Here is a 25,303-nt window from a genome sequence, read left to right on the forward strand (position 1 = left end):
CCTGAAAAATCAGTTCAAACAAAACTTCCACACAGAAACGTGAAACACAAGCTGGAAAAACACAGACATATGAAAGACGGACAAGACAAAGAACAGAAATTCAGTTTTCCTACCGTCCTCTGTGGGGACATAGATGTTCAGATAAAGACAGTCCTCGCTCTGCTCCTGCACGTAGGTAACTACTGTATCCAAGTTGGCAGTGAACCACACAGGGAGCATATCGTTGAGTAAAAAACGGTCCTCTAAGAACTGAGGACAAACTGGAGGAAACTGAGTAGCATTCCTGATACCGGGCCAGGACATGGGAGGCTCTGGCGGTTGGAACCTCCGCTCCCCCGTTGGGGACATTGCATAAGGAATCCCCAAGTACTGCTCCACTGGTCCCAGTATCTCATTGGGTAATGTAACCTTAACTCCCCGCAACTTCCCATAATTGGTGGTGACTACAGGGTGCTGCTGGGCCTGAACAACGGCTGCACAGATGAACACCAGCCCCATCCACAGTAGAATGCTGGCCTTAGCCATGCAGTAACACATCCATGGAACACTTCCAGGTGCTGACATGCTCCTGTTGTGTTGAGCCTGAGCTTGGCAGGTTGTGGTTCTGCTCCACCTTCGGGTCCTTGGCACCCTATCCAGAAGCTGCCTGCTTCTCCTCAGGGTGCAAGCTGAATACAGGAGCCCCAGTCAATCAAAGCAGCTTTCTCAGAGCTCCCCATCTTGAGACCCTGCGTAGATAATGATGGCTGCTGTTTAACTCTTCCTTCCAGAAGAAAGCACTCTGAAGAACAATAGATTTCCTGAAAGAACAACAAAGAGAAGGAAAAAGTTTTTCCACTGTAGCATATTCACAATCAATGATAATCCAGCTCATATGCCAGAGGAGTCACAGTACATTATCCTAGGATGATAATTTTGATTATTCAATCAGCTCATCATTCTGAGTCAGCATGAGGTATATTGACAAATTTTGCTTGCACAGACACTGTATATGCACACTTATATTGAGAAGGTGATCTTAACTTTGGTTATACCCCAAATTTTCATGTTGGGCAGGCCCAAGAACAATATTTTTGCTTTATATGAAATGTCTTAAAATATATATATATATATATATATATATATATATATATATACATTTATAATACATTTGATAATCAAATTGATAATTTTTCTAATGCTATAGACATTTATCACTGGTTATTAACCCTCTATGGCATGAATTTTAATCTTAGGAGTTAAAAAATATTTCACCTTAGTTTGTTGGCGCTTGGGGGTCCCTGATAATATATCAATCATAAAGTTTTAGGTGGAATAAAGAATAAACAAGCAATAAATACTGTAGAAGAAGTTCTATTTCAACAAAAATCAAACAATTTTAACAAGTTTTATTATAACAAACATCAGACACGAATGGAATTAGGAAGCATAAAATTAGAACTGATCAGCTGAACTGCTTGATCATGTTCCTCATACCCACACAATGTTCGTGCTTCCATTTCCTGTAAGTAATAGTAGATAATAGAGCAAAAAATTGATCATGTTGATAAATATGCATCCCTGCACATCTCCATCCATAATCATAAAATTGTTCAAACAAAAGTGGTTTAACTGCACAGTGTTGCCCCGAGGCAACAAATGAAAAACCTTTTTACATATTCATGCACGTTTGCACTGTTATTTAATTTAAACATGTTGAAAAGTGAAATTTAAATGACTTTCTGCTGACAGTCTGTGCAATACCCCCCCTCCAAACCACAGCTACCTTAAATTCATCAGACTTTGTGAACTTCTGATTTACTTTAAAAAAATTAAGTAAATCAGAAGTTCACAGAAGGGGGGCAGAATAGTGGTTTGTTGGGGGGTTTGTAGGGTTAATGAACGTTCTTGTAATGATCTATAAGTATGTTTCAAATTGAAACAACCTCTAGTGGTGGTTTGAATATGTGCATGTAACAGCCTTGGTGAGCAAACCTTGTATAGCAAAAATAGTTTATAAATATCATACAAAGTTATTTTGTGTATTCTCACAATGTGTGTGTGTTTTTTTTTTTGTTTTCCCTTATGGATTTTATTACAGAGACTGAAGCATGCCACAGGAACTAGGGCAGGGGTGGGCAACTCCAGGCCTTGAGAGCCCCTGTCAGGTTTTAGATGTGTCCCTGATCAACACACCTGAATCAAAGGGCTGAATTACCTCCTCAGTATGCAGTCAGGTTCTCCAGAGTCCTGCTAATGACTTCTATGTTTGATTCAGGTGTGTTGAAGCAGACACATCTAAAACGTGCAGGACACCGGCCCTCGAGGCCTGGAGTTGCCCACCCCTGTCCTAGTGTATTTAAAAGTGTCTTCTGTCCTGTCTCTCTCCCCTCAGCCCCCTCTCAGCAGATGACCCCCCCTCCCTGAGCCTGGTTCTGCTGGAGGTTTCTTCCTGTTAAAAGGGAGTTTTTCCTGCCCACTGTCACCAAGTGCTGCTCATAGGTTGTTGTCTGATGGTGTTTTCTCTGTATTATTGTAGTGTTATTACCTTACAATATAAAGCATATTGAGGTGACTGTTGTTGGTGCTATATAAGTAAAAATAAATTGAATTTGAACAAAATATGTGTTATCTATATTTTACTATCATTATTATGCTCCCAATGTTTTCTTTGGAAAATGTGACAGTCCTAATACATTCATTTCTACCAGATAATGACCTGCAGTTAATTTTGAAACTTCTCACATTTTCAGTTTTTGCTAGCTGACAATTAAAAATGAGGAAACTTTGTTGGCTTTGGGGAAAAACTAAATACCAGTAGAGGACTGTGTAGGACTGAGAGTAGTGGTAATAAGTCAATAACAGTACAGTCTCTTTGGTGAGGGAGTTTTGGAAAGCCCTCTGATTTATAAATGTGGGCTCGGAGGCATCTCATTGATGTTTGTGACAAAACCAAATAGCATGCAACTTGTCAATTCAATTTCCTGCTTCCGCCTCATTCTATTGACACATGTCTTGAAACATCTTTAACTATATATTTTTTCATATTTTAAGTGGCTTGGTTGAAGAAAATCTCATGCCTGACTGCTCCAATCAAAACGTGTTGATTAATTATCCTCTCACTGAGTACCACTGAAAGTAGGCCAGATCAATTAAATCTCATGCTGACCAGCACTGAGTACTGTCTGATATCAAATATAAATGAAAAGAAAAAAATGCATAACTGAGTGGGATTTTGCAAATACGTGTCAGCCTTTAGAAGTAGGATTTTAAAACTAAACAGTTTTACTACAAGGATTAGTGAGAGAGAACAGAGGAGTGAGCTATTACTGCCTGCAGCTGCAAGGATCTCTCATGTAGGACTGTCTGCCTGGAAATTAGCTCAGAGAAAAGAAAATGGCTGCACACACACCTGAACACTGTGCCAGGTAACACAAGAGGCAGACACGCAGGAACTGAGCAGGTTTACTGCACATTAACATCACAGAGAGAGTCTCACAGTCAGTTTTAATGTAGTGGACATTAAGGAAGTATGTCCCTGATCAGTGATATGATGGTGTGGAACACAACATAAAGTCATGAGAGATGTAACAAAATGATTACAATGGGGAAAAAATGATATAAACATTATGGATCTGATTGTCCTTTTCAAACAATGTCTTCATACTTTCAGCAACATAAATATGATAATGCAGAGGCTGCCTGATACTGTACTCCATATAGGTTCAAGCTGCTTTCAGGATCAATGCTGTTTTTGAGCACAATCCCATTTATTTTGCTTTTGCAAAGGGATTCACATTAAGACAGAAAAGCAAGTGGTTAACTGACCAAAAATGTAGTCTGTTTCACACCAAAGGACTTGCAGGTGGGCAGGTCTACTCTTCGTTTTTAGCTGTTTGTAATTTAGCTAACTGACTTTTTTCATTTATTATGAGGTCATAACAAATAATTGTTATTTTTGAGAAGGAGTCTAGTTGTATTATATAATTGTCTTGGCCACAAATGTGGCCAGCACAGTGCCAAATCAGCATTGATTTTATTCCACATTTCCTAAAGTGTCCTATCAAAATAAAGGTTACACTAGTGCCTGGATTTTCTTTTTGCACAGTTCTCAGGACAGAGGTCTGTTCTGCTGCCACCAACAGGTCAGAGGCAGAGAGTAGAGACCAGGAGCTGTTTCAGAAAATGAGCACTTTAAAAAAAAAAAGATAAAAAAATAAAAACTACACCTGACCTTCAAGATTCAAGTATTTAGAGCTAAAAGGCTTTCTTATGTAAATTTGGTAGACGGGCCCTTTAAAGCCAAAAGTTCATCTTAGAGCAAGTAGCAGCATTTCCATGATAACAATCAATGACACCTTGTAACCACTGGAAATAAAAAGGCAAAACTGTGTCATGATTTCACCTTTTCTAATGATGTTGACATCAGCATCGCCTCGAGCTCCATCAGTTCCCTGCCTCTTTGAGCTGCACTTTGTAAATAAACACTTAAAATCTGTAACTTGCTGCCTGAGACTGCTCTTTAGGTCCAGAAGCAGTGAAGCTATGACAAAACGATCTGTTCACTCACTGGACAGCAGACTTTCTGTTCTTGGTGCAGCCATAATCTGCCAGGGAGCCCTAGTGGGAGAGTATGAGCAAGTACTAACTTCCTTAGATCAGCAATAGTTCAGCAGCAACCCATCCACACTAAACTCTCCCCGGCTCCTGAAGACCTGCTTTCAGCTAACACTTCCTCCACCAAGTCTTCCAACCAGCTGCTACCCAGCTCCACACAGAGCTTAGTTCATCTCTGTGCCCGAGTCTTTTGGTGATGAACTGGGTCACTGCAGAGGTTTTCAATTTCTGCATTATTTAAACGATCACCTAGAGCCTTTCCAAATGATTAATCACATCTGCTAAGAGAACACACCCTTAAGTGGGCTGAGCCATAGTTGATTTCCAATCCCATTGAGTCTGTTACCTATGATGGTTTCATTAAGGGCTTTAAATCAATGTTTGACCAGCTGTGAGGAAGAGGTGACTGTTCAGTCTTCATCAGGGCAGTAAATCTATGGCTGAACTTTCCATAAAATTTAGAGTTTTGGCTGCAGAATGAGGCTGGGAGGGAAAAGCTTTAAAGGGGGTGTTCTACCATGCTTTAACTGATCAGCTGAAGGAGGAATTGGCTTCCCGTGATGAGGTGAAGGATTTAGAAGAATTAAGTTCCATTAGCTATAAGAATAGAAAGCTGCCTTTGTGATCTTGGCCATAAAAGGAACCACATCCCCAGCAAGGCTCCAGCCAAGGTTCATTTCCACTTTCCGTCCTCCCCACCTTTTTCTTCTGGCACTAGCTCTTCAAGCTCCTCTCCCGACCGCTCAGGGGAGCCAATGCAGCGAGGTTGTACCAAATCGATGTCTGAGGAGCAGCGGTGGAAAATCGAGCTGAAACTGTATTAATTGTGGCATGGCTGGAGAGTTTGTTGCTACTTATCCATTGCAGAAAAGGCCATTGCCCATATAGAGAACCACAGTGAAGAACAAATCTCCATTCTCCCTCATAACCGCAGCATTCAAACCCTTATATGGTATCAGAGAAGGTCATGAATGGAAAACAACATTCCACATACCCAGGGGTGAAAGTAGTTTTAAATTCTTGACAAAAACATTATATATATAAATAAGGCAGAAAGTAGAATCACTTGATAATGTGAAAAATATTTTTGTTGTTAAGGAACTGAGATGTTTGCTCATGCTGTACACTTAACACAATTGATGACCACCTCCATGCATTCTGGCTCTCTCCACCAATACAAAACTTCTGGAAAGTAAATACCACCAAACTTTCTCAAACCCCAGTCCCCTTGGTAATCACCGTGTTTTGGAGCTGAATGCGCTCTCATGTAGCGTAAATGAAATCTCCGATCATAAGCAGTGTTTTTGAGCTGTGCTGTGTTGTTGAAATTGAGCAGAATAACAAGAAACACAATTAGTTCATCTCTGTTTTTAATTGAGAGAGTTTGTAAAAAGCAGACCGACATTAAACGTAGCGGTGAATGTTTTAACCTGTTAACTGGCCGAACCAAAATCACCTGAAAAAACTACACCCTCTGGTTATTGTTGGCTCTGGAAAACCCGTGTATGCAGTGCATTTTATATGGAAGGCTAGACCCTCCCTTTTTGGTTGCCTTTTTGATTCGGCCAATCACATTAAGAAATGGGTTTTCCAGAGCCAGTAATAACCAGGGGGCATCATGTTTTCTGTTGAGTTTGGTGCAGCAAGTTACATGATTGGCTGAATGAGGCGTCAATCAAAATAGGAGGGTCTAGCCTGTCATGTACAACATAGACATATATGTATATGATGTACAATGCACTACATCCGTCCCGCTTATGGGACGTGACTGTCCGCTGACGAAAGCCTCGATCTCTGAGGGGAGAGAAGCTACAGAACTGAGGCTCCAGCACAGCATGAGCAGTTCAGAAACAATTTGAAATGAGAAAAAAAAAAGCTATTTATTAACTGATTAAGTCGTGTTTTAGACTGCTTATTGCTAACAGAGCTATTCTGACCCAAAGTACAGCCGTGATAAGTTCTGAATGACGGCTTTACAGCAGACGAACTCTTGCTGGTACTGCGTACCGGTGCAGAATCTTTTAGTGGTACGCAGTACCGGACCGCACCGGCTTACTTTCACCTCTGCACATACCCCTCGGTCACTACAAATATCTGGGATGCCTCTTAGACCCACTAATGCCTCAGCACTTCTCCAAACTCTGATCCATTATGGTCTGAGAGTTTCTTGGTCTTGTTTGTGTTTGTTTACATAAATGATATCTTGATCTTCTCAGAGGATCTTGAGGAGCATCAAAAACATGTCCTGCAGGTGTTGCAGAGGCTGCTAGACAAGGTTGTTTATTAAGGCTGAAAAGTATAAAGATGCACACAAGTTCTGTCCCCTTCCTAGGATACATAATTCAAAGTGGGCAGGTGAAGCCTGACACTGAGAAAGTCTGAGGCCCTGTTTACACAAGAGCGTTTTCAGATGAAAACGGTAAAGTTTTGATGTGTTTCGGCCTCCCGTTTACACCAGAACAGCATGAAAATGGAACCTTTTACAAACAGGTTCCAGACTGGAGCATTTTCAAAATGCTCCAGTCTCATTTCCATGTAAATAGATGAAAATGTTACATTTTTGAAAACGGGGGCACTCACACATATGCATTATGGTTGCGGCTCCTATATCCACACCGCCAACTCGTGGCCTGGCAGTAGGAACTGCAGCATTTTCAGCGTCTTGTGTTTCCATGTAAACGGAGATCGCTTCTGAAACGTTTCCATCTGAACGCGCTACTTTTTGAAAACGGCAAATCGATGTTGTTTCCACTGAAAACGCTCTCTTGTAAACTGTAACTGTCATGTACCGCTGTGGGAGGCAGGTTTAAGGACCCAAAGCAGGACTCCAGAGACACAGGCTAAACTTTCAGCTTTGTATTACCTGAGAAACACAAGACAGAGCTGAACAGGGCCAGCAGAACAATGACTAAACTCACTCAAGCAGACGACAGCAGAGCTCACAGTGGGCAGGAGCTGACGACAATGACAACGACACGACGAGGAACAACAGGAGACTGAGACAATAAATACACAAGGGATAGTGAGGGACGTGGGAACAGCTGGGAGAACGGAGAACAGAAAGAAACTGAGGCAAGGGGAAGCAAAGCTGAACACAACACACAGGGAGTAGGAGACTAGGAAGTTAAACAGGGAGTGATAACTGAACGGGAAAGATCCAGACATGACCTAAATACAGGGGATCTGACACAAGGGAGGCAAGCACACTGAGTGGGAACCTAATGGAACTAGAACATCTATGTGCACCAAAGAGAAAACACATGAAACCATATAAACATGAAATAAACCAGGGATCTCTACACACAACAAAGATTTAAACTAAAGCACTAAGAAATAAGTATATGTACCAAGAAGGAAAAGACACAAGAAAGGAATAAAATCCTAAAACAACCAAGAATCTCAGGAACCTCAGAGTCCAAAACTCAAAGACTGGGTCACAGACCCCCAGGACCATCACAGTAAATAACTGGCTAAAAGCCATCACCAGAAAACATTTTCTTGTTTTTTCCAGCATCTACTGCCATTTCATTAAGAACTTTAGTGATATTACCTGCCTCTAACAAAACTCACCTCTGTTTCCAGGCCATTCACGTGGACACCTAAGGAGGACCAAGCCTTCCATTGATTCAGCTCAGCTCCAGTACTTCTTCACCCAAATCCTTTTAAGCAGTTTGTTGTGGGGGTGAATGTTTCTGACTCCAGGGAGGGGGCTGTGTGACCCTCATGGTAAACTATATTCATGTGCTTTTTGTTTCTCCACATTTAACACTCACTGAAAAAAATTATGATGTAAGTATCGGTGAGCTGCTGGCCACTAATTTGGCCTGGGAGGAATCAAGACATTGGCTGGAAGGGGCCAAGCAGCCTTTCATACACGCACTATGGACAGACCACATCTGTCATATTTCTGTAAATCTGACAGATTCTGTCAGATTTACAATGCTAACCATATAAAATGACCAAAAGGATTCCACCTTGCTTGATGGGAATTTAATTTCACCATAACATACCGCCCCAGTACCCGTAATGTCAAACCTGACGCTCTGTCCTGTCAGGTTTCTGCAGACTCTGATCCTGAAACTCCTAGTTTTATGTACGTCCCAACCTTTGTCCAATACACTGGTCATACACTGGGTCCACACTGCTAAGTTTGACTGCCACCACGAGGTTAGCTGGACAATCTCCCTTCTGAAGTGGTCTTTCTGGTGGTCTTTAGAAAAGGACATCCAGGTGTACATGTTGGCTTACAAAATGCAACCACCTGTAGGTCAGCTCTGTCCTCTACCTGTCTGTAATCATCCATGGTCACACATTGCTTTAGACTTTGTCACAGACCTGCCTCCTTCAGATGGTAACAAACTCATCCTCAGTCAGCAGATTTTCCAAAGCTCTTCCAAAGTTACCCTCGGCCATAAAAACCGCTAAACTGTGACTGATCAGATTTTCTGGCTTCATGTCATTCCCCTGGGCATCATCTCGGACCGAGGTCCGCAATAATACGGTCCACGTCTTGAGGTGACTGTTGCTGTGATTTGGCGCTATATACATAAAATTGAACTGAAAGATCGAATTCACCTCCCAGGTTAGGAAGGCATTTTGCAGAGCCTTAGGCACCACAGATACTTTGACTTCTGGTTCCCACCTCTCTGTGCCCTCCCACTAATCCTCCCGCCTCCTGCCTGGGTCATGGATAATGAACCAGTGTACCATTTGGACATTTGCCAGGGCCTCAAATTCCTTGTGGACTGGGGGGATTCATGGATCCCACGCTCCTTCATCCTTGACCATCCCTCATTTTGGATTTCTACAGGTGGCATCCAGACAAACCCAGCAGGCCACCTTGGGGTGTCCGTGGAGGGGGTACTGTAAGGGCAGGCTAATTTATTTATTTTTATTCTCTTTCTCAGGTGGGTTTGTGGGCAGCTTTATTCCTGCCTCTGCCTTCAAGCATAGCCGCCTTCCCGTGCTCACACTCTTGCGCCTGCAAATCGTATAAATTTAAAGACCAGTTGTGGCTGTGCCCTTTGTTTCCTGTGCTTGCAGTTTGATAACTCCCGCCTCTCATTCCTTCTGTTCCTGAAATCAGGTACTCACCTGAAAGACTTACTCTAGTCTCTAGTCTCAGAGACATTCAAGCTCTGAGCCGGCACAAATCCTTGGCACCACCACAGCCCTGCATTCCACTGTGGAGGCCTGCATTCTCTGGAAGCACACCTGCCTGCCCACTCTCCACTGCATCACTTCAGTCATCTCTAGAACCCTGGTAAATGGTGGGAAATTAGGAAACTGGATTCTTTGAAACTGAGTTCACATTTCTTACTTGGTGTCCAGAGAATTAAATCTGTCTCTCTGTCCGCAGACACTCCCAGACAGTCACTGTAACCTCTAGCTTCAGCTGGATCACTCCCCTGCCTCTTTTGCTGCACTTTGTTAATAAACACTTAAAACTTGTAACTTGTAACTGAGATAGAGAATCCAATTAAGATATTTGACCATTAGACTCCAATAGAGGGATTTTAAAAAGCGAATGTCCAGAGTACCCTACAAGCTGAAATACTGAAGACTTTAATGAAAATAATTTATGTCAATTGCAACATTCATTCCAGCAAAAACAACAAGATGCAAATCACGGTAGACATAATAAAGAATCCAGGGGACGTTTCACAGATGGGACTAAATCTGCTGGTTGTAAAAACTCAAGCAAACATGGTAAATCCAAGTCCTCTAAGTGATGGTAAATGGGTGCTTAGATCACCCTCTAACTGAGCACTTAAAGTGCTCTTTTTTCTTTTTTTTGTCTGATATGTTGTTAATGGAGCAGCTCCACAAACTGTCACCTCTGGGACGAAGCTGTTTATGTATTGATTAAACAGTGCAGTATCATGTCATGGCTAAGCTTATCATGGGCGCACCCAAACTGGTGACATTTAATATTTACATCAAATATAGAGAGGAGATATTTAATAAAGCCTAAATTTAAAATTCTACGCAGTCAAAAGATAAGTTTTTTAAATATTACTGAGTTGCAGCAGCCTAACTGCACAAAAAACATTTGTTCCAGGTGCTCATAAGGACTGGTTGCAGGAGGCAGGATGGCCTCTTGAATCTATCACCCCCCCTCCCCCCTCTGACACCTGCATTTTCTCCTCCCCCCATGAGCTCTAGGCACTACCATCCTGCTAATGTTTGTATTGACATGGCTTGGGACCGCCATAGCCTTCCACCACACTGATGTTCCACAGGTTCCTGAGGAGGAAAGTCCCCCCACCACAAAGTAGTCACATGTGATAGATGATGATGATGTGCTGGGCTCCTGAGCTCATTGTTAACCTGTGCAGTAGGTGGAGTTGAGCTCAGATGTGAGAGCTAAGTTAAAAATGAATGAACTGTAGTTTACTTATTTATATGACATTAAAACTTAAAACAAATTAAGTACTCTGTGATACTCCAAGGGTAGAGGAGGGTGTATCATCACACGTAGTAATTAGTTTAATTTAGCACATTTGTTTCCATCCATATTTCCATTTATATTATTTCCATTTATTTTGTGTGTGTGTGTGTGTGTGTGTGTGTGTGTGTCAGTAAACAGTGCATGTATAAAAGCACTGAAGGAGGCACAAAAACAATGTTGGTCACTTCTTCATAGAAAGAGAAATATTAAATAACATTTTACTAATGTATTAATACTAATGGTAGAATTTCAGCTATCTTCACAGTGGAAACTGTTGTCTTTATTTATTGTGAGCCTAAAGTAAATTAAAATTACCAGTGTCTACAATTAGTGTTATCATGGCTGTGGGTTACTTAACACAAGGAACCCAAGAACAGAACATAATAAATCTTCATATTCCCTCCCAGCCTCTCCTTTCTGTAATGATTATAATATAAATGTTTACATGTCTACTCCCTCACTGAAAAGCTTTATTTATGACTTTGTCAGATATGGGGGAATATTCAGGTACCTTTTCACGTCTCGAAATAGACCTGGCCTTTTATTTACTCTATGATGATATAACTACATATGCACAACATATTTCAACAGAAGATGCATTGACTTTAGTTAACAAATGTTTGGTGTTTGACTACAACTGCAGGCTGTTCATCGTTGGCTGTTTGCCTGCAAGTGCGGTTCAATTATATTATAATATGGAGAATGCAGCTGCCTCGCATGGCAGCACAGAAGTCACAGTAAAAGCAGCAAATACAGCAAAATGAAATGAAACTGTTACTCAGGTTATATGATTGTTTTGTTTTTTCCATTTGTGGTGATAAATCGACACAGTGTATATTACTTGCAATAATGTGGCATTTTATGATAAAAAAGTCCTTCAGATGACTTGAGCTGAATATAGAGTGTGTATCCATAGCTCTCCTTGTGTCATGGCGTGTGTGTGTGGCAGGCAGAATTGGACCCCAGGATGCAGACTCAAACAAACAGGATTTATTGGAAAAATACAAAACAAACCTATACTGGGAAGGAACTAAACAAAAACCTGAGGAGGAGCAGGGAGACACACAGCGAGGGAACACTGAAGACGACGCGACAGAGAACAAAACAAAACTGAGGGCTTAAGTACACACTGGGTAATCAGGGCAAGAGGAAACAGCAGGGAACAACAGGTGAAGCAAATGAAACTAACAACATGGGAAGCAAAACTAAACACAAAGCACAGGGAACATACGACTGTCAAAATAATACAGGAAGTGACTAACCAAGGCGCACGCAGACTACATACGGGGGACTGGCACACAGACACGGGGCAGAGACACAGACTAGTCACAACACTAGGAATAAACTCAACATGAAAACACAGGAGGTCAGGGACAAGACATCATGACAAGACCATGGAGCAGGGGAGACAGGGACGAGGGGAACAAACGTATCAAAACAACTGAAAAACAACAAAACTCAGGGAAGACAGAACTAAACACAAAATGCTGGGCAGACGGCCCAGGACCATGACAGCACCCCCCCCTCAAAGGCCGGCACCCGACGGCCAAAACAGGAAACAAAACCAGACCAGGGAGGGAGGCGGGGGACCAGGACGGAGGGACCGGAACAAAAACAAAACCAGGCAGGGAGCAACAAAGGCAGGGAGCAAAACATCAAAATCACAAGGTTAGAACAAAAACAGCAGGGGCACAAGGCCGGGACAAAGTCCAAAAACAGGGACAAAACACAGGGATGAGAAAAAAAAACAACTGGATGAAACAAAAAGCGACGGCACAAGGCCGGAGAGCTCCAATGTCCAAAACAGGGGGTCAAAACAAGAAACAGTTCAGGGGGCCGTCCAGGCCAAGGGGCCAAAAAGCAGAGTCCAAACCTCTCAGGCGGGCGACCGCGGCTCCAGCGGCGGCGGCGAGGAGTCGTGGCAGGGGGCCGACCGCGGCTCCAGCGGCGGCGGCGAGGAGTCGTGGCAGGGGGCCGACCGCGGCTCCAGCGGCGGCGGCGAGGAGTCGTGGCAGGGGGCCGACCGCGGCACCAGCGGCGGCGGCGAGGAGTCGAGGCAGGGGGCCGACCGCGGCACCAGCGGCGGCGGCGAGGAGTCGAGGCAGGGGGCCGACCGCGGCACCAGCGGCGGCGGCGAGGAGTCGAGGCAGGGGGCCGCCCGCGGCACCAGCGGCGGCGGCGAGGAGTCGAGGCAGGGGGCCGACCGCGGCACCAGCGGCGGCGGCGAGGAGTCGAGGCAGGGGGCCGACCGCGGCACCAGCGGCGGCGGCGAGGAGTCGAGGCAGGGGGCCGACCGCGGCACCAGCGGCGGCGGCGAGGAGTCGAGGCAGGGGGCCGACCGCGGCACCAGCGGCGGCGGCGAGGAGTCGAGGCAGGGGGCCGACCGCGGCACCAGCGGCGGCGGCGAGGAGTCGAGGCAGGGGGCCGACCGCGGCTCCAGCGGCGGCGGCGAGGAGTCGAGGCAGGGGGCCGACCGCGGCTCCAGCGGCGGCGGCGAGGAGACGGGACTGGGGGCCGACCGCGGCTCCAGCGGCGGCGGCGAGGAGACGAGACTGGGGGCCGACCGCGGCTCCAGCGGCGGCGGCGAGGAGACGGGACTGGGGGCCGACCGCGCTCCAGGCGGCGGCGAGACGAGACTGAGGGCCGACCGCGCTCCAGGCGGCGGCGGCGGCGAGACGAGACTGAGGGCCGACCGCGCTCCAGGCGGCGGCGGCGGCGAGACGAGACTGAGGGCCGACCGCGCTCCAGGCGGCGGCGGCGGCGAGACGAGACTGAGGGCCGACCGCGCTCCAGGCGGCGGCGGCGGCAAGACGAGGCAGGAGGCTCGAACTGAGCCCAACGCTCCAACTGAGCGTAACCCTTGGGCTTCAAACACGGCTCCGCCTGAGCCGGACCCTTGGGCTGAACGGGGCCTACAAGGTGAGGCTCCGAATGTGCAGGCTGGGTCTGCGGTGTAGGGCACACAGCTACTTCACTGAGCAGCTGGGGCTGCTTGGGGGATGGACCAGGTGCATGTGATGGGGGGGTGCGTGGAAGCTGACGCTATGGAGGGCGAGGGAGCTGACGCTATGGAGGGCGAGGGAGCTGACGCTATGGAGGGCGAGGGAGCTGACGCTATGGAGGGCGAGGGAGCTGACGCTATGGACTCTGACTGCAGGGAGGCTGAGGGAACTAGGGGGAACGAGGGACCAGGAATGGAAGCACAGGAGGGAATTAAGGAGACTAAGGGGACCTGAGAGACTAAGGGAGCTGGGGGAACTAAGGCTGACACTGGGGGAGCTGACACGGAGGGCGCTAAGAGCGTGGAAGCTGAGGACGGGGAAGCTGACACTGGGGAAGCTGACTGCGGAAGAGGTAAGGGGACTGAAGCTAACTGCGGGGAAACCGGAGTCGGGGGAGCAGGAGCAGAGGAGGCTGGGACTGAGGCTGCAGGGGGAACCACAACTAAAGGAGCTGAGGGACCAGAGGAGGGAACAAAGGGAACCTGAGGGACCGGGGAGACTAAGGGGACCAAAACTGAAGGGACTGAAGCTAAGGGAACTAGCACTAGGGGCTGCGTGGAAGCAGGCCGGGAGACGACTGGCTGCGTGGAAGCAGGCCGGGAGACGACTGGCTGCGTGGAAGCAGGCCGGGAGACGACTGGCTGCGTGGAAGCAGGCCGGGAGACGACTGGCTGCGTGGAAGCAGGCCGGGCGCTAGGGAGAGCCGGCTGCGTGGAAGCAGGCCGGGCGCTAGGGAGAGCTGAGGGGACTACGGGGACCTGGGGGACTACGGGGACCTGGGGGACTACGGGGACCTGGGGGACTACGGGGACCTGGGGGACTACGGGGACCTGGGGGACTACGGGGACCTGGGGGACTACGGGGACAGAGGGCACGGAGGAAACCGAAGAGACTGCGACTAGAACTGAAGATGAAACTAAACTGATTGGAGAGACCAAGGGATTTAAGGGAAGTGACGCCACTGAAGGGGGCAAAGCTGAGGCAGGGGGAACTAGAGCGGCTGGAGCTAGAGCTGACTGAGGGCGAGGGAGAGCGGCTGGAGCTAGAGCTGACTGAGGGCGAGGGAGAGCGGCTGGAGCTAGAGCTGACTGAGGGCGAGCCGACTGCGTGGAGACTGACTGAGAGCTAGGGCGAGCTGACTGCGTGGAAACTGACTGAGAGCTAGGGAGAGCTGAGGCTGAGGGAGCTGAAGCGGGGAGAGCTGCAGAGGCTGACTGAGACTGAGCGGAGGCCGGAACTACAGCTAACTGAGACTGGGAGGTGGCTGGAGCTACAGCTGACTGAGACGGGAGTGACTGGGGAGGAGCTGCTGCAGGCGGCGTGGGTTGCTGAGGCTGAGGTGCTCCCACCCGCGGAACAGGAGCGGGTGCAGAGTGAGGCTTGGTGGTTGCTGTAGCGGGCGAAGATTGTGAGTTCAGTGCTCTGATGTGGGCTTCCACACGAACAGCTGAGTTCATCCATCCTGCGATAGTGGGCGACAGCAGCAAGCGTGGGTGAGCATTCAAAAGACCAAGCACAGCAGAAAAACCAACGGAGAAAGCCTTAGAGTCAGAGCAGTTGTAAATCCGGGAGGAGATTCTGAAAAATCTGTGAACCTCCGGTCTGAGCTCCTTGTCCATGAAAATAGCGGTGTCTGCCGGATCAATCGGAGAAAGAATGGATTCTGTGTGGTGAGGTGTGGCTGTGTGCAAGGTGGAGGTTTCGGGGACCGGTGTCAAAACAAAGTTATTACTGTTCATGTCAACACAGCCTTCATCCATAGAAGGCTGCCGAGAACTCACAGTGGCCGATGCAGGAGACGAGTCAGAATCTGGTAGCTTCGCTTTACTCCTGTGGCGCCGAGAATTCCGCTTACGTGCCGGCGTAGCGGGTCGTGAAGGAGGTGTGCTGGGGCATGACGAGGCCGGTGGAGGCGAATCTGATGCCAGGGAGAACCCGCCCAGCTTAATCCCTAAAGGCTGGGGCAGAGGTGGGGCAATGGTATCGAGCGGTTGCTGCAGTGCGGCTGAAGAACAGGGCTGTGGCGGCGGAGGTGGAGAGAGCGGCAAGCTCTGACGCGGAGACCCTTTAACCCAGCTGGAGTCTCCCCAAGCGCGGTGAGAGCGGCGGAGCTGTCCCTCATACTCGGGAGCCAGCCACGGCTTCCTCCTCACCACTTCCTGCAGGTGAGCTTGCACAGCTAGCTGCCGTTCACACAGGTCTGAGTCCGCGGGGTCTTTGAAATGGTCGCGTTGTTCTGTCATGGCGTGTGTGTGTGGCAGGCAGAATTGGACCCCAGGATGCAGACTCAAACAAACAGGATTTATTGGAAAAATACAAAACAAACCTATACTGGGAAGGAACTAAACAAAAACCTGAGGAGGAGCAGGGAGACACACAGCGAGGGAACACTGAAGACGACGCGACAGAGAACAAAACAAAACTGAGGGCTTAAGTACACACTGGGTAATCAGGGCAAGAGGAAACAGCAGGGAACAACAGGTGAAGCAAATGAAACTAACAACATGGGAAGCAAAACTAAACACAAAGCACAGGGAACATACGACTGTCAAAATAATACAGGAAGTGACTAACCAAGGCGCACGCAGACTACATACTGGCACACAGACACGGGGCAGAGACACAGACTAGTCACAACACTAGGAATAAACTCAACATGAAAACACAGGAGGTCAGGGACAAGACATCATGACAAGACCATGGAGCAGGGGAGACAGGGACGAGGGGAACAAACGTATCAAAACAACTGAAAAACAACAAAACTCAGGGAAGACAGAACTAAACACAAAATGCTGGGCAGACGGCCCAGGACCATGACACCTTGATAGAAGCACACAGGAGATTTTGAACATTGTTCAGACTAGTAATGATTATATGAGATACGTCTTATGAATATCAATGAAGTCGCTCTCTGTCATTTGCATTTCAGTCAGTATAAAATGATCCGGTCAGACCGTCCCTGTTCCTGTGACTGTCACGACATTTGAAAAATAATAACACAGCAGCTTTATAGTTGCAAGAAAAAGTAAATCCTTTGGAATTACAGGATTTCTGCATTGATTACTAATAAAACTGGTTTGAACTTAATCCAAGTCATGCTTATAGAAAAACACAGCCTGACAAGACTAATGCACGTGGACAGTTGTACTCTTTTATCAAACACACTGAGCACAGTTCAGTCTAGAAATACTAAACTTTACTGTTTAAAAAATCTTTTAAAGAAAATTCTAAGCTGTTCAATGAAGACACCCCAGAAATCCTGATGAACTGAAATCACTGAGTAGGACAGAAGATCTCAAATTTAAAGATAGCAATACCTTTAACCTATAAAAGCAGCTTATGTAGGGGAGAGCAGTGTGTCACGATTTATTAAGTTTGCATCATCAATATGCTTAATTCAATTCAATTCAATTCAATTCAATTCAATTCAATTTTATTTATATAGCACCAAATCACAACAAACAGTCATCTCAAAGCTCTTTATATTGTGGGTAAAGACCCTACAATAATACAGAGAAAACCCAACAGTCAAAACGACCCCCTATGAGCAGCACTTGGTGACAGTGTGAAGGAAAAACTCCCTTTAACAGGAAGAAACCTCCAGCAGAACCAGGCTCAGGGAGGGGGGGTCATCTGCTGAGGGGGGCTGAGGGGGGAGAGAGAGGACAAAAATGCAGAGTTGTGTATAAATACATATAGAGTGAGAAAAGAGGTGAATGAAGAAGAAACACTCAGTGCATCATGGGAAGCCCCCAGCAGCCTGGACCTATTGCAACGTAACTAAGGGAGGGTTCAGCCCTAACTATAAGCTTGATCATAAAGGAAAGTTTTAAGCCTAATCTTAAAAATAGAGAGGGTGTTCAAACTGCTGTCTCTCCTACCAAGACCAGGTTTTCCCCATAAACTTTTCTATTTATCCATTATCCATAAAGCCCTCATCATTTTTGGACACCACTCAGACAGCCATTCAAGGAAAACACACAGTTAAACATGTCACTCCTGGTCTGACTGGGAGGAGTCCAGAGAGTCCAGCATTGTTCTGGCTGAGTTACACACCCATTCAACATTAACTTTAGTGATCTGGGTGCCATTACTGCCAACGTGAATTAGTATGTTACAGAATCTATGCTTATCCTTATCCAGCAGCTTCAGGGGGCCTTCTGCGTTGCCTGCTCTGGCCCCGGGAAGACAATCAACAATGGCTGCTGGTCTCTCTAGATTAACATTTCTCAGAAGAGAATCGCCAATAACTAGAGTTTGATTTGAAATCTGAACAGGTTGGTGGTGCGCCAGGGACTTCTGTTTAAGGCTCCTCACAGTCATCCAGCCGGCCTGATTTCCTGATTGGGATAATCTGCTGGGGCAAAGCTAGCGGAGCTGGGTCTCCAGTTCACTGAGCCTGGCCTCTAAGGCCACAAACAGAATGCATTTATTACAAGTATCATTATTACTAAAGGAGGCTGAGGAGCACTGTCACAGTCAGCAGGTAACTGCAGGAGGGACAGGTGAAGAAACCATGCTGTTAGTGACTCCATTAATAGCTACACTAGCGAATCCCTGAAGATACAATGAGTGAATACTATGAATGTAATTTACAGGTGTTTCAGCAGTTTGCTTTGGATATGCATGTGAAGACTGCACTTTATTACCTCTATTATCTATAGGTTTGTAATTAAATAGCCACACAGATTAAGCTACACAAAACACCACTGTGCATTCTGACAGGAACAGGAAGTGACAGAATACCGCACTGAGGGCCAATCCCAAGTGAGAGCGCCTGGATGCATTTTAATGACAATGTGAATTTTGTTTTTCACTGTTAGTGCATTTTGTTCTGTTAGTTAACAGAAGTAAACACAGCTACCAGTTTTTCATGTGTTTTGAAACTGAGTTCACTTCTTACTGGGGAACATCACCATGGTAACTTATAATTAATTCTATTCTAATTCTAATTCTAATTCTATTCTATTCTATTTATTTACTCTCATACTATAAACACCACCAAGGCTGCAGCTGAAAGAATATAAACTATAACATTTTTATACAATAATTTAATGACATAGTCCATTATGCTAAATCAGATTCTCCCATGTCTTAATGATAGAATTGTCATATTGATGTCTGTTGGCATTTTTAATGGCTTCCTTTCCTGGCTTCAAATAAGCTACATTTTAATAATATTGTGGCTCTTAGTGACCAAAGCACTTTACAGTGCACACTTTCTGCTCTACAGTGTGTTTCCTCTCACACACACTGCTGTGTTGCTTTCGGTCTGTATTGCTTAACCTCTTCATATTTGTCCTGCAGTATAGTTTGACATTCCTTTGAAAAGTCAGGCGCTCTGCTGCCACTGTCTACACTTATCTGTAACTGTGATTGGTCGGATGCTGCAAACACCATCCCTTTCATGTGAATGCATAAGGGAAACCCTAGGTTAACTTAGTGAGTTGACAACCAGCTTTGTATGACTGCTTCTGTTGCCTGCCAGTGTTAGTGTAAGTGAATGTAGATAATGGAAAGACACCCCGGGTATATTTCACTCACTTTGTAGTACAGGGCCCCACAATCAAAATGTGTTTATCTGAAAAGCACTTTTGATCCATTTCTGTGGGTTAAAATATTCTTTGCCACTCTGAAAGGACGCTGTCAGTGACCTCTGACCTCTGTGCAGAGTTCTGGTCTGTATGAGGGATTTCCCTCTTCACTTTGTTTCTTTTGCTGCTCTTTCTGGGGAAAAAGTTCTCTCTTTCATGACTTTATTAATTGGTGGTGTTGCCACAGTAGACAGTCTCCTTCCTGCGGTGCTCTCATTTACAGTTGTAAGATATCTCCACATGATGCTCGTCTTTCTCACTCTGTGCATCCGACGCTTTGTATTGAGCTTGGTGATGTAAGGCTTGGACGCAGCTGCCATGGAAACCCATCCACGAAGCTCTCTACACACTGTTCTTGAGCTGATCTGAAGGTCACATGAAGGTTGGAGGTCTGTAGTGATTGACTCTGGAGAAAGTTGGTGACCTCTGTGCACTATGACCCTTAAGGGCTCGCTCTATATGGCCTACCACTTCATGGCTGAGTTGCTGTCGTTCCCAATTCCTTCCCACGCCTGTTATAATCCCACTAACAGCTGACTGTGGAATATTTAGTAATGAGGAAATTTCAGGACTGGACTTGTTGCACAGGTATCATCCTATCAGGGTACCACGCTGGGATTCACTGAGCTCCTGAGAACGACCCATTCTATCACTGATGTTTGTAGAAGCAGTCTGCATGCCGGTTGGTTTATACACCTGTGGAAGTGACTGGAACACCTGAACTCAGTGATCTGGATGGTGAGGGAATACTTTTGATAATATGGTGTGTATAGAGATGTATAGATGTATAGATAGATGTATAGATAGATAGATTTCCTCTCTATTTTCAGCAAAGACTCAACAGTCTTTTCAATACAGTTCATGGCATTTTATCCTCATGAAAACACATTTTCATATTAGTCATTGTATGTTTTGTCCTAATCAGTGATTAGTGACTGTGAGTTCTTCCCATCAACATGATTGGTTGATGCTAGAATCACAGAGGGAGGTCATTTAGCCTTTTGGTATGTCACTCTGTTATCACATAACTCCACTGTCTTGTATTTCATAAGTTTTCCTAGAATTCTTTTATTCATCGTGTAGTGAATTTTGGGGTGTGTTGGAAAGCAAAAAATAAATTAGAAATATAACAAACTGTAATTAATGTCATAAAAATAACACAACCAATACCTAGAACTAACAAGTGGATCATTTTGACCTAATATAGAAATCAATATAAAATGCTGCAGCAATTGTTGCATGCTTGGTTGCCTAGCAACCTGTACTGTTTTGACATATTTTGATATGAGGGCTGCTAGAGAGGCCAGAGCTAGCTAGATGTGCAGAGCAGGGTAGAGTGCATGACTGAATTGCCGGCTTTGCAGCACAGTGGGCGAACCATAGCTGAACAAAGCAGAGAGCCTAGACTGTGGCAAATGCATCCGAGCACGTCAGGACTCCAGTCTGAAGCAGAGTAGATGAATCAGAATGGGTTTCAGCCTGAGAAGCAGGGTGAAGGGCTGCATGGCTTGCAGCCTTACCACCCTGAGTATGCCTGATCTTGGCCGATCTCAGATGTTAAGTCGGGTCACATGTGGGAATAGCAGGTGCTGTAAGCTTGGGGGGCACTGTGCTGGTTAGCATTGTTGCCTCACAGCAAAAAGGTTCAAGTTTGTAACTTGTAACTTCTTCCTATGCCTGAGTGGGTTTCCTCCAGGTACTCTGGCTTCCTCCCACGGTCTCAGAAACATGCATGTTGGATAATACACTTTATCCTAAGTGTATAGAATAAAATGCTGAATGAATGTCTGGTTAGAAACTGTGACTTGTTGTCTAAAAGTGCTTTTAGTGGTACAAATGCAAGTATATTACATTACATTCTGGATTTGATGGAAGATCAAAGACAGACTGGCAACAGGTGAAAGGGCGCTTTTAGCCAACTGTGTGTCAGTTTAAACATTTAGGCGATGACCACTTCAGTCTGCTTCACAGTAAGCTCTCTGTTTTTTTATACCTTCCATATTTTAGCATAACTACAATGACACAGCTTCTCCATAATACTACATAAAGCACTTATCCAAAAATTAAGTTATTTAGGTTAGTTATTTTGGGTGTGCTCAGGGTGATTTGGCAATAAGCCCCACAACAGACTGGTAACCTGACCTCTCACCCTGTGACAGCTGGGATAGGCTGCAGCCCCACTGTGACCCTGAATGGGATAAACGGAAGAGGATGGATGGATGGATTTGTGTTCATTTCTCTTTTTTCTTTATCCTTTGTAATTGGTGAATTCTACTAATATATATATATATATATATATATATATATATATATATATATATATATATATATATATATATATATATATATATATTTCAGTCATGTACCTTTTAGAATCTGAAATGAAAATAGTCTAAATCATTTGCAAAACTAATACAACCACTAAAAATAAAATAATAAATCATTTTGTCAACCATTGCTTAGAATTATGAAACACTGATGAAAATAAACAAATTCTTTTAGAAATGGCATTTCCTGTGTGTGTGTGTGTGGGGGGGGGGGGGGGGGGGGGTCCCAATCTTTAGTCTGAATCAAGTCATAACAGGACCATTACACAAAACTTGAAGCCAGCCTTTGACTAAGCCTTTGAATACATGTTGTGTGTAACACAACATGTAGACTTATGCTGTGTACATGTTGGGGAATTTTGGGGGAATTTATGTATTTTTTTTCTTGCCTGATTAGCTGTGGTTACTCCTTCCTTCCTTTCTTCACTTTTTTTTCCCAAAGCTGTCAGGTCTGGGAACTCCATGTTTTATGTAATAATGTTTTAACTGTGGGTAACTCCCTCTATTCTGCCAATATGCAGACTTATGGAAATGTGCTTTAGGTGAGAGAAATGTGAGAAATGTACAGTAGCAGCATGTGAGAATGTACTGCTAATGAGACAGTTTGTGCCAAGCTCACCTCTCTGGTCCCACTCTGCTCTGATCAGAGAGCAAAACAAAAACTAACCACAGAAACGGCTGTGTGAGAAACTCAGACTCTACAGAAACATACAGAAACATAAAACATGTGGCTCCAACACCAGGTGTGTCCTAACATGGTGGCAGAGCAATCACTGGCCAAACGTGAGTCAGGCTCATACATGTTTCCTTGCTTTACCACAGAACTGACCTCTTTGCATTTTGGCCCCTGTGATCACCACTGACACAATGATACTAAAACCAGATGAAGTAACTCTGCAGTAAGAGCTAATACCATCCACAGGCACCCTTATTTAAACATGGATTCTTGAACATGAGAGCAACACACACACACACACACACACACACACACACACACACACACACACACACACACACACACACACACACACACACACACACATTTTATTTGGAACATGTGGATTAAGGGGTGATATTCTGTGCATGTTTTTGAATTTGATTTTGTGAGCAACAACAGTTTGATCCATGATGAAATAGTGATTTTTAACAGCTGTACAAAAAGAGGATAACTGTTTGACTGGACAGATAACTGTGGTACATGAACATTTTTTTCATTTTACCAATAACATGCACCTTCCTAGAAAGATGAACACGGCCAGCTGTCAAAAAACAATTCGGTGAGATTTCCATAATCTTCAAACAGTGCCTGATCCTATTCACAGTTTACACCTGCCATGGCCATTTTTTCCTCCTGCTAAAGGACGGTGAAGGAAGACATCTTCTGCTTCACACCAGCGTGAGTCAAAGCTTCGCTGAACTGAAGGGAAACCTTTAGCTTTTTAGGAATTCATTTCCTTAGACAATCATCTGATTATCACTTATAATCCATAATACCAGTGCAGACCTGAGCAGGTTTAAAATGCAACATGCGTTTGCACCTGCTGTTCCCAAACACAAGCAAACACACACACACACACACTCACTCACACTCTCTCTCTCTCTCTCGCTCTCTGTCTCTCTCTGTCATGTCATGAAATACTTTAACATCTCCTGTTTTCTGGGTGTGTCTGTATTTTCATGGAGCCTTTGGCACCAAGTTCCCCACTCCATTCTGGACATTGTCATATGACTTTGATCTGGTTTATGAATGACAACACACACAAGGTCATCCCATTTTACAGCAGGAGCCTGTGTGGAGCTGCAGTCCAGTCCGAATGCCACAGAGCGCAGTGCAAGCTGAAAAGCACCGCGTTAGCAGTGGTGTGGCTGTAAGAATTCATGCAAGGGACAAACCCCACTCAACCTTCCACGCTAATAACCCTTTTTTCAACCTCCAAATCCACGTACAGATATCCACACCACCATCTTGTGGTTGCTTCGATAGAGACGCACGCAGGGAAGTGTTGCTGGAAGATGCCCGTCTCTATCGCATCCCATACACAGACGAGTTGTGTGCAGTGTGTTGAAACGTTTGGCCACCTAGAGGGAAAAGCGTTTTTAAGCTGTTACGATACAGCAGCCTCTCTTGTCCGTCCTGTCGCATTAAAGTTAACCGAGCTGCTCCTTGGGCACTGAGTTGGGCTTAAAAAAGATTCCAAGTCTGCGCGTCTGCACAGAAATAAACAGTAGTAAAATTCGGGCTTTGGGATTTATGTTTAATATGTTCGGCATCATTCATCATCTTTACTGCAGCAAATTATTCTTTCTGTCATCGACATTTACATATGAGCAAAATCTCAGCTGGAGTCTGATGAAAGTGCATAAGAATAAGCCTCTCAGGCTGCAGGGTTTCCAAATAGTTTTTTTCCAACTGTGGAAAAAAGAAAGATTGATTCTGTTAAGGTTAATAGTGTCTGGGAGAATTCCCTATGGACTATGTTGCGTTGCAAGACAGTTGCGCGTTCGGACAAGCCGTCAGAAGTGTGTGTGGGGGGGGGGGGGGGTCTGAAATTTTCCTCCTATCTATAAATTTCGCCTGTTTTATTTCTGGCTGGAGGGAAAGCTGAAAGGCTCGCCATAACATCCTGCCGGCAGCGCACTTACCTCAGCCTGTGTCCCCGCCGCCTGACTTCAACGCAAGTCCCGACTTCAGGCGGAATTCACACCACATGAGAAAAACACAAAGTCCACGTCCAGCCCGCTGCTCTGCAAATCCAAAGTAAGAAGCACAGTCTCTGTGTACTGAAGACAGCTCAACTATACGTCCTGAATATGTCTGTGTGTGTGAGAGTGTGTGTGTGTGTGTGTGTGTGGTGGAGAATAGAGATGCGGCTTTATCAGCACAGAAGATGTTTCAATGAGTCATTGCAGAGGCAGTGGAAACAGTGCTGAATCTAATTGCTCTCACAGAGAGAGTGTATTGCGCGGACAAGATTAGTGATAGAGAAACCAGGTCTCTCTCTCTCTCCCTCTCTCTCTCTCTTGCTCTCTTGCCATTGGTCTACACTGACTGAAATATACTAAGCCTGCAGCCAATGGATTGCCGCATTCTCTCCATCACCCTTAACCAGCTGCTGTGTTGTGGCAGCTCTGGCATGGAGCATGGAGCATGGCACCAGCTACTCTTCAAGCTCGGGCCTCTTCAAACCCGCGCCCGGGTCCTAAATGCCTCAGTGCACAATACCTCACATTCACAAGGGTCTCATTCCAAATATATATATAGGCCACTTTCATTGAAATCTGACAAAATGTTTGTTTAAACGTGAAAATCTAAAAAAAAAAAAAAAAGACTTA

At 45.3% G+C, this 25,303-nt stretch overlaps 1 protein-coding gene across 1 annotated transcript in view; it reads right to left on the reverse strand.

Annotated features, from left to right (window-relative positions):
- nlgn4xa (neuroligin 4 X-linked a) overlaps nucleotides 1-24,907 on the reverse strand; it is a 149,591-nt gene extending 124,684 nt beyond the window's left edge. The window contains exons 1-2 of the mRNA XM_030750697.1: nucleotides 24,614-24,907; nucleotides 114-800 (exon numbers count right to left, since the gene is read on the reverse strand). Of these exons, the coding sequence (XP_030606557.1) occupies nucleotides 114-564 (451 nt within the window). The 5' untranslated portion in view covers nucleotides 565-800; nucleotides 24,614-24,907. The remainder of the gene's footprint in view (nucleotides 1-113; nucleotides 801-24,613) is intronic.
- Nucleotides 24,908-25,303: the final 396 nt, after the last annotated feature.

This window comes from Archocentrus centrarchus, chromosome 2 (assembly GCF_007364275.1).
Source record: "Archocentrus centrarchus isolate MPI-CPG fArcCen1 chromosome 2, fArcCen1, whole genome shotgun sequence".
Lineage (NCBI taxonomy): Eukaryota > Metazoa > Chordata > Actinopteri > Cichliformes > Cichlidae > Archocentrus > Archocentrus centrarchus.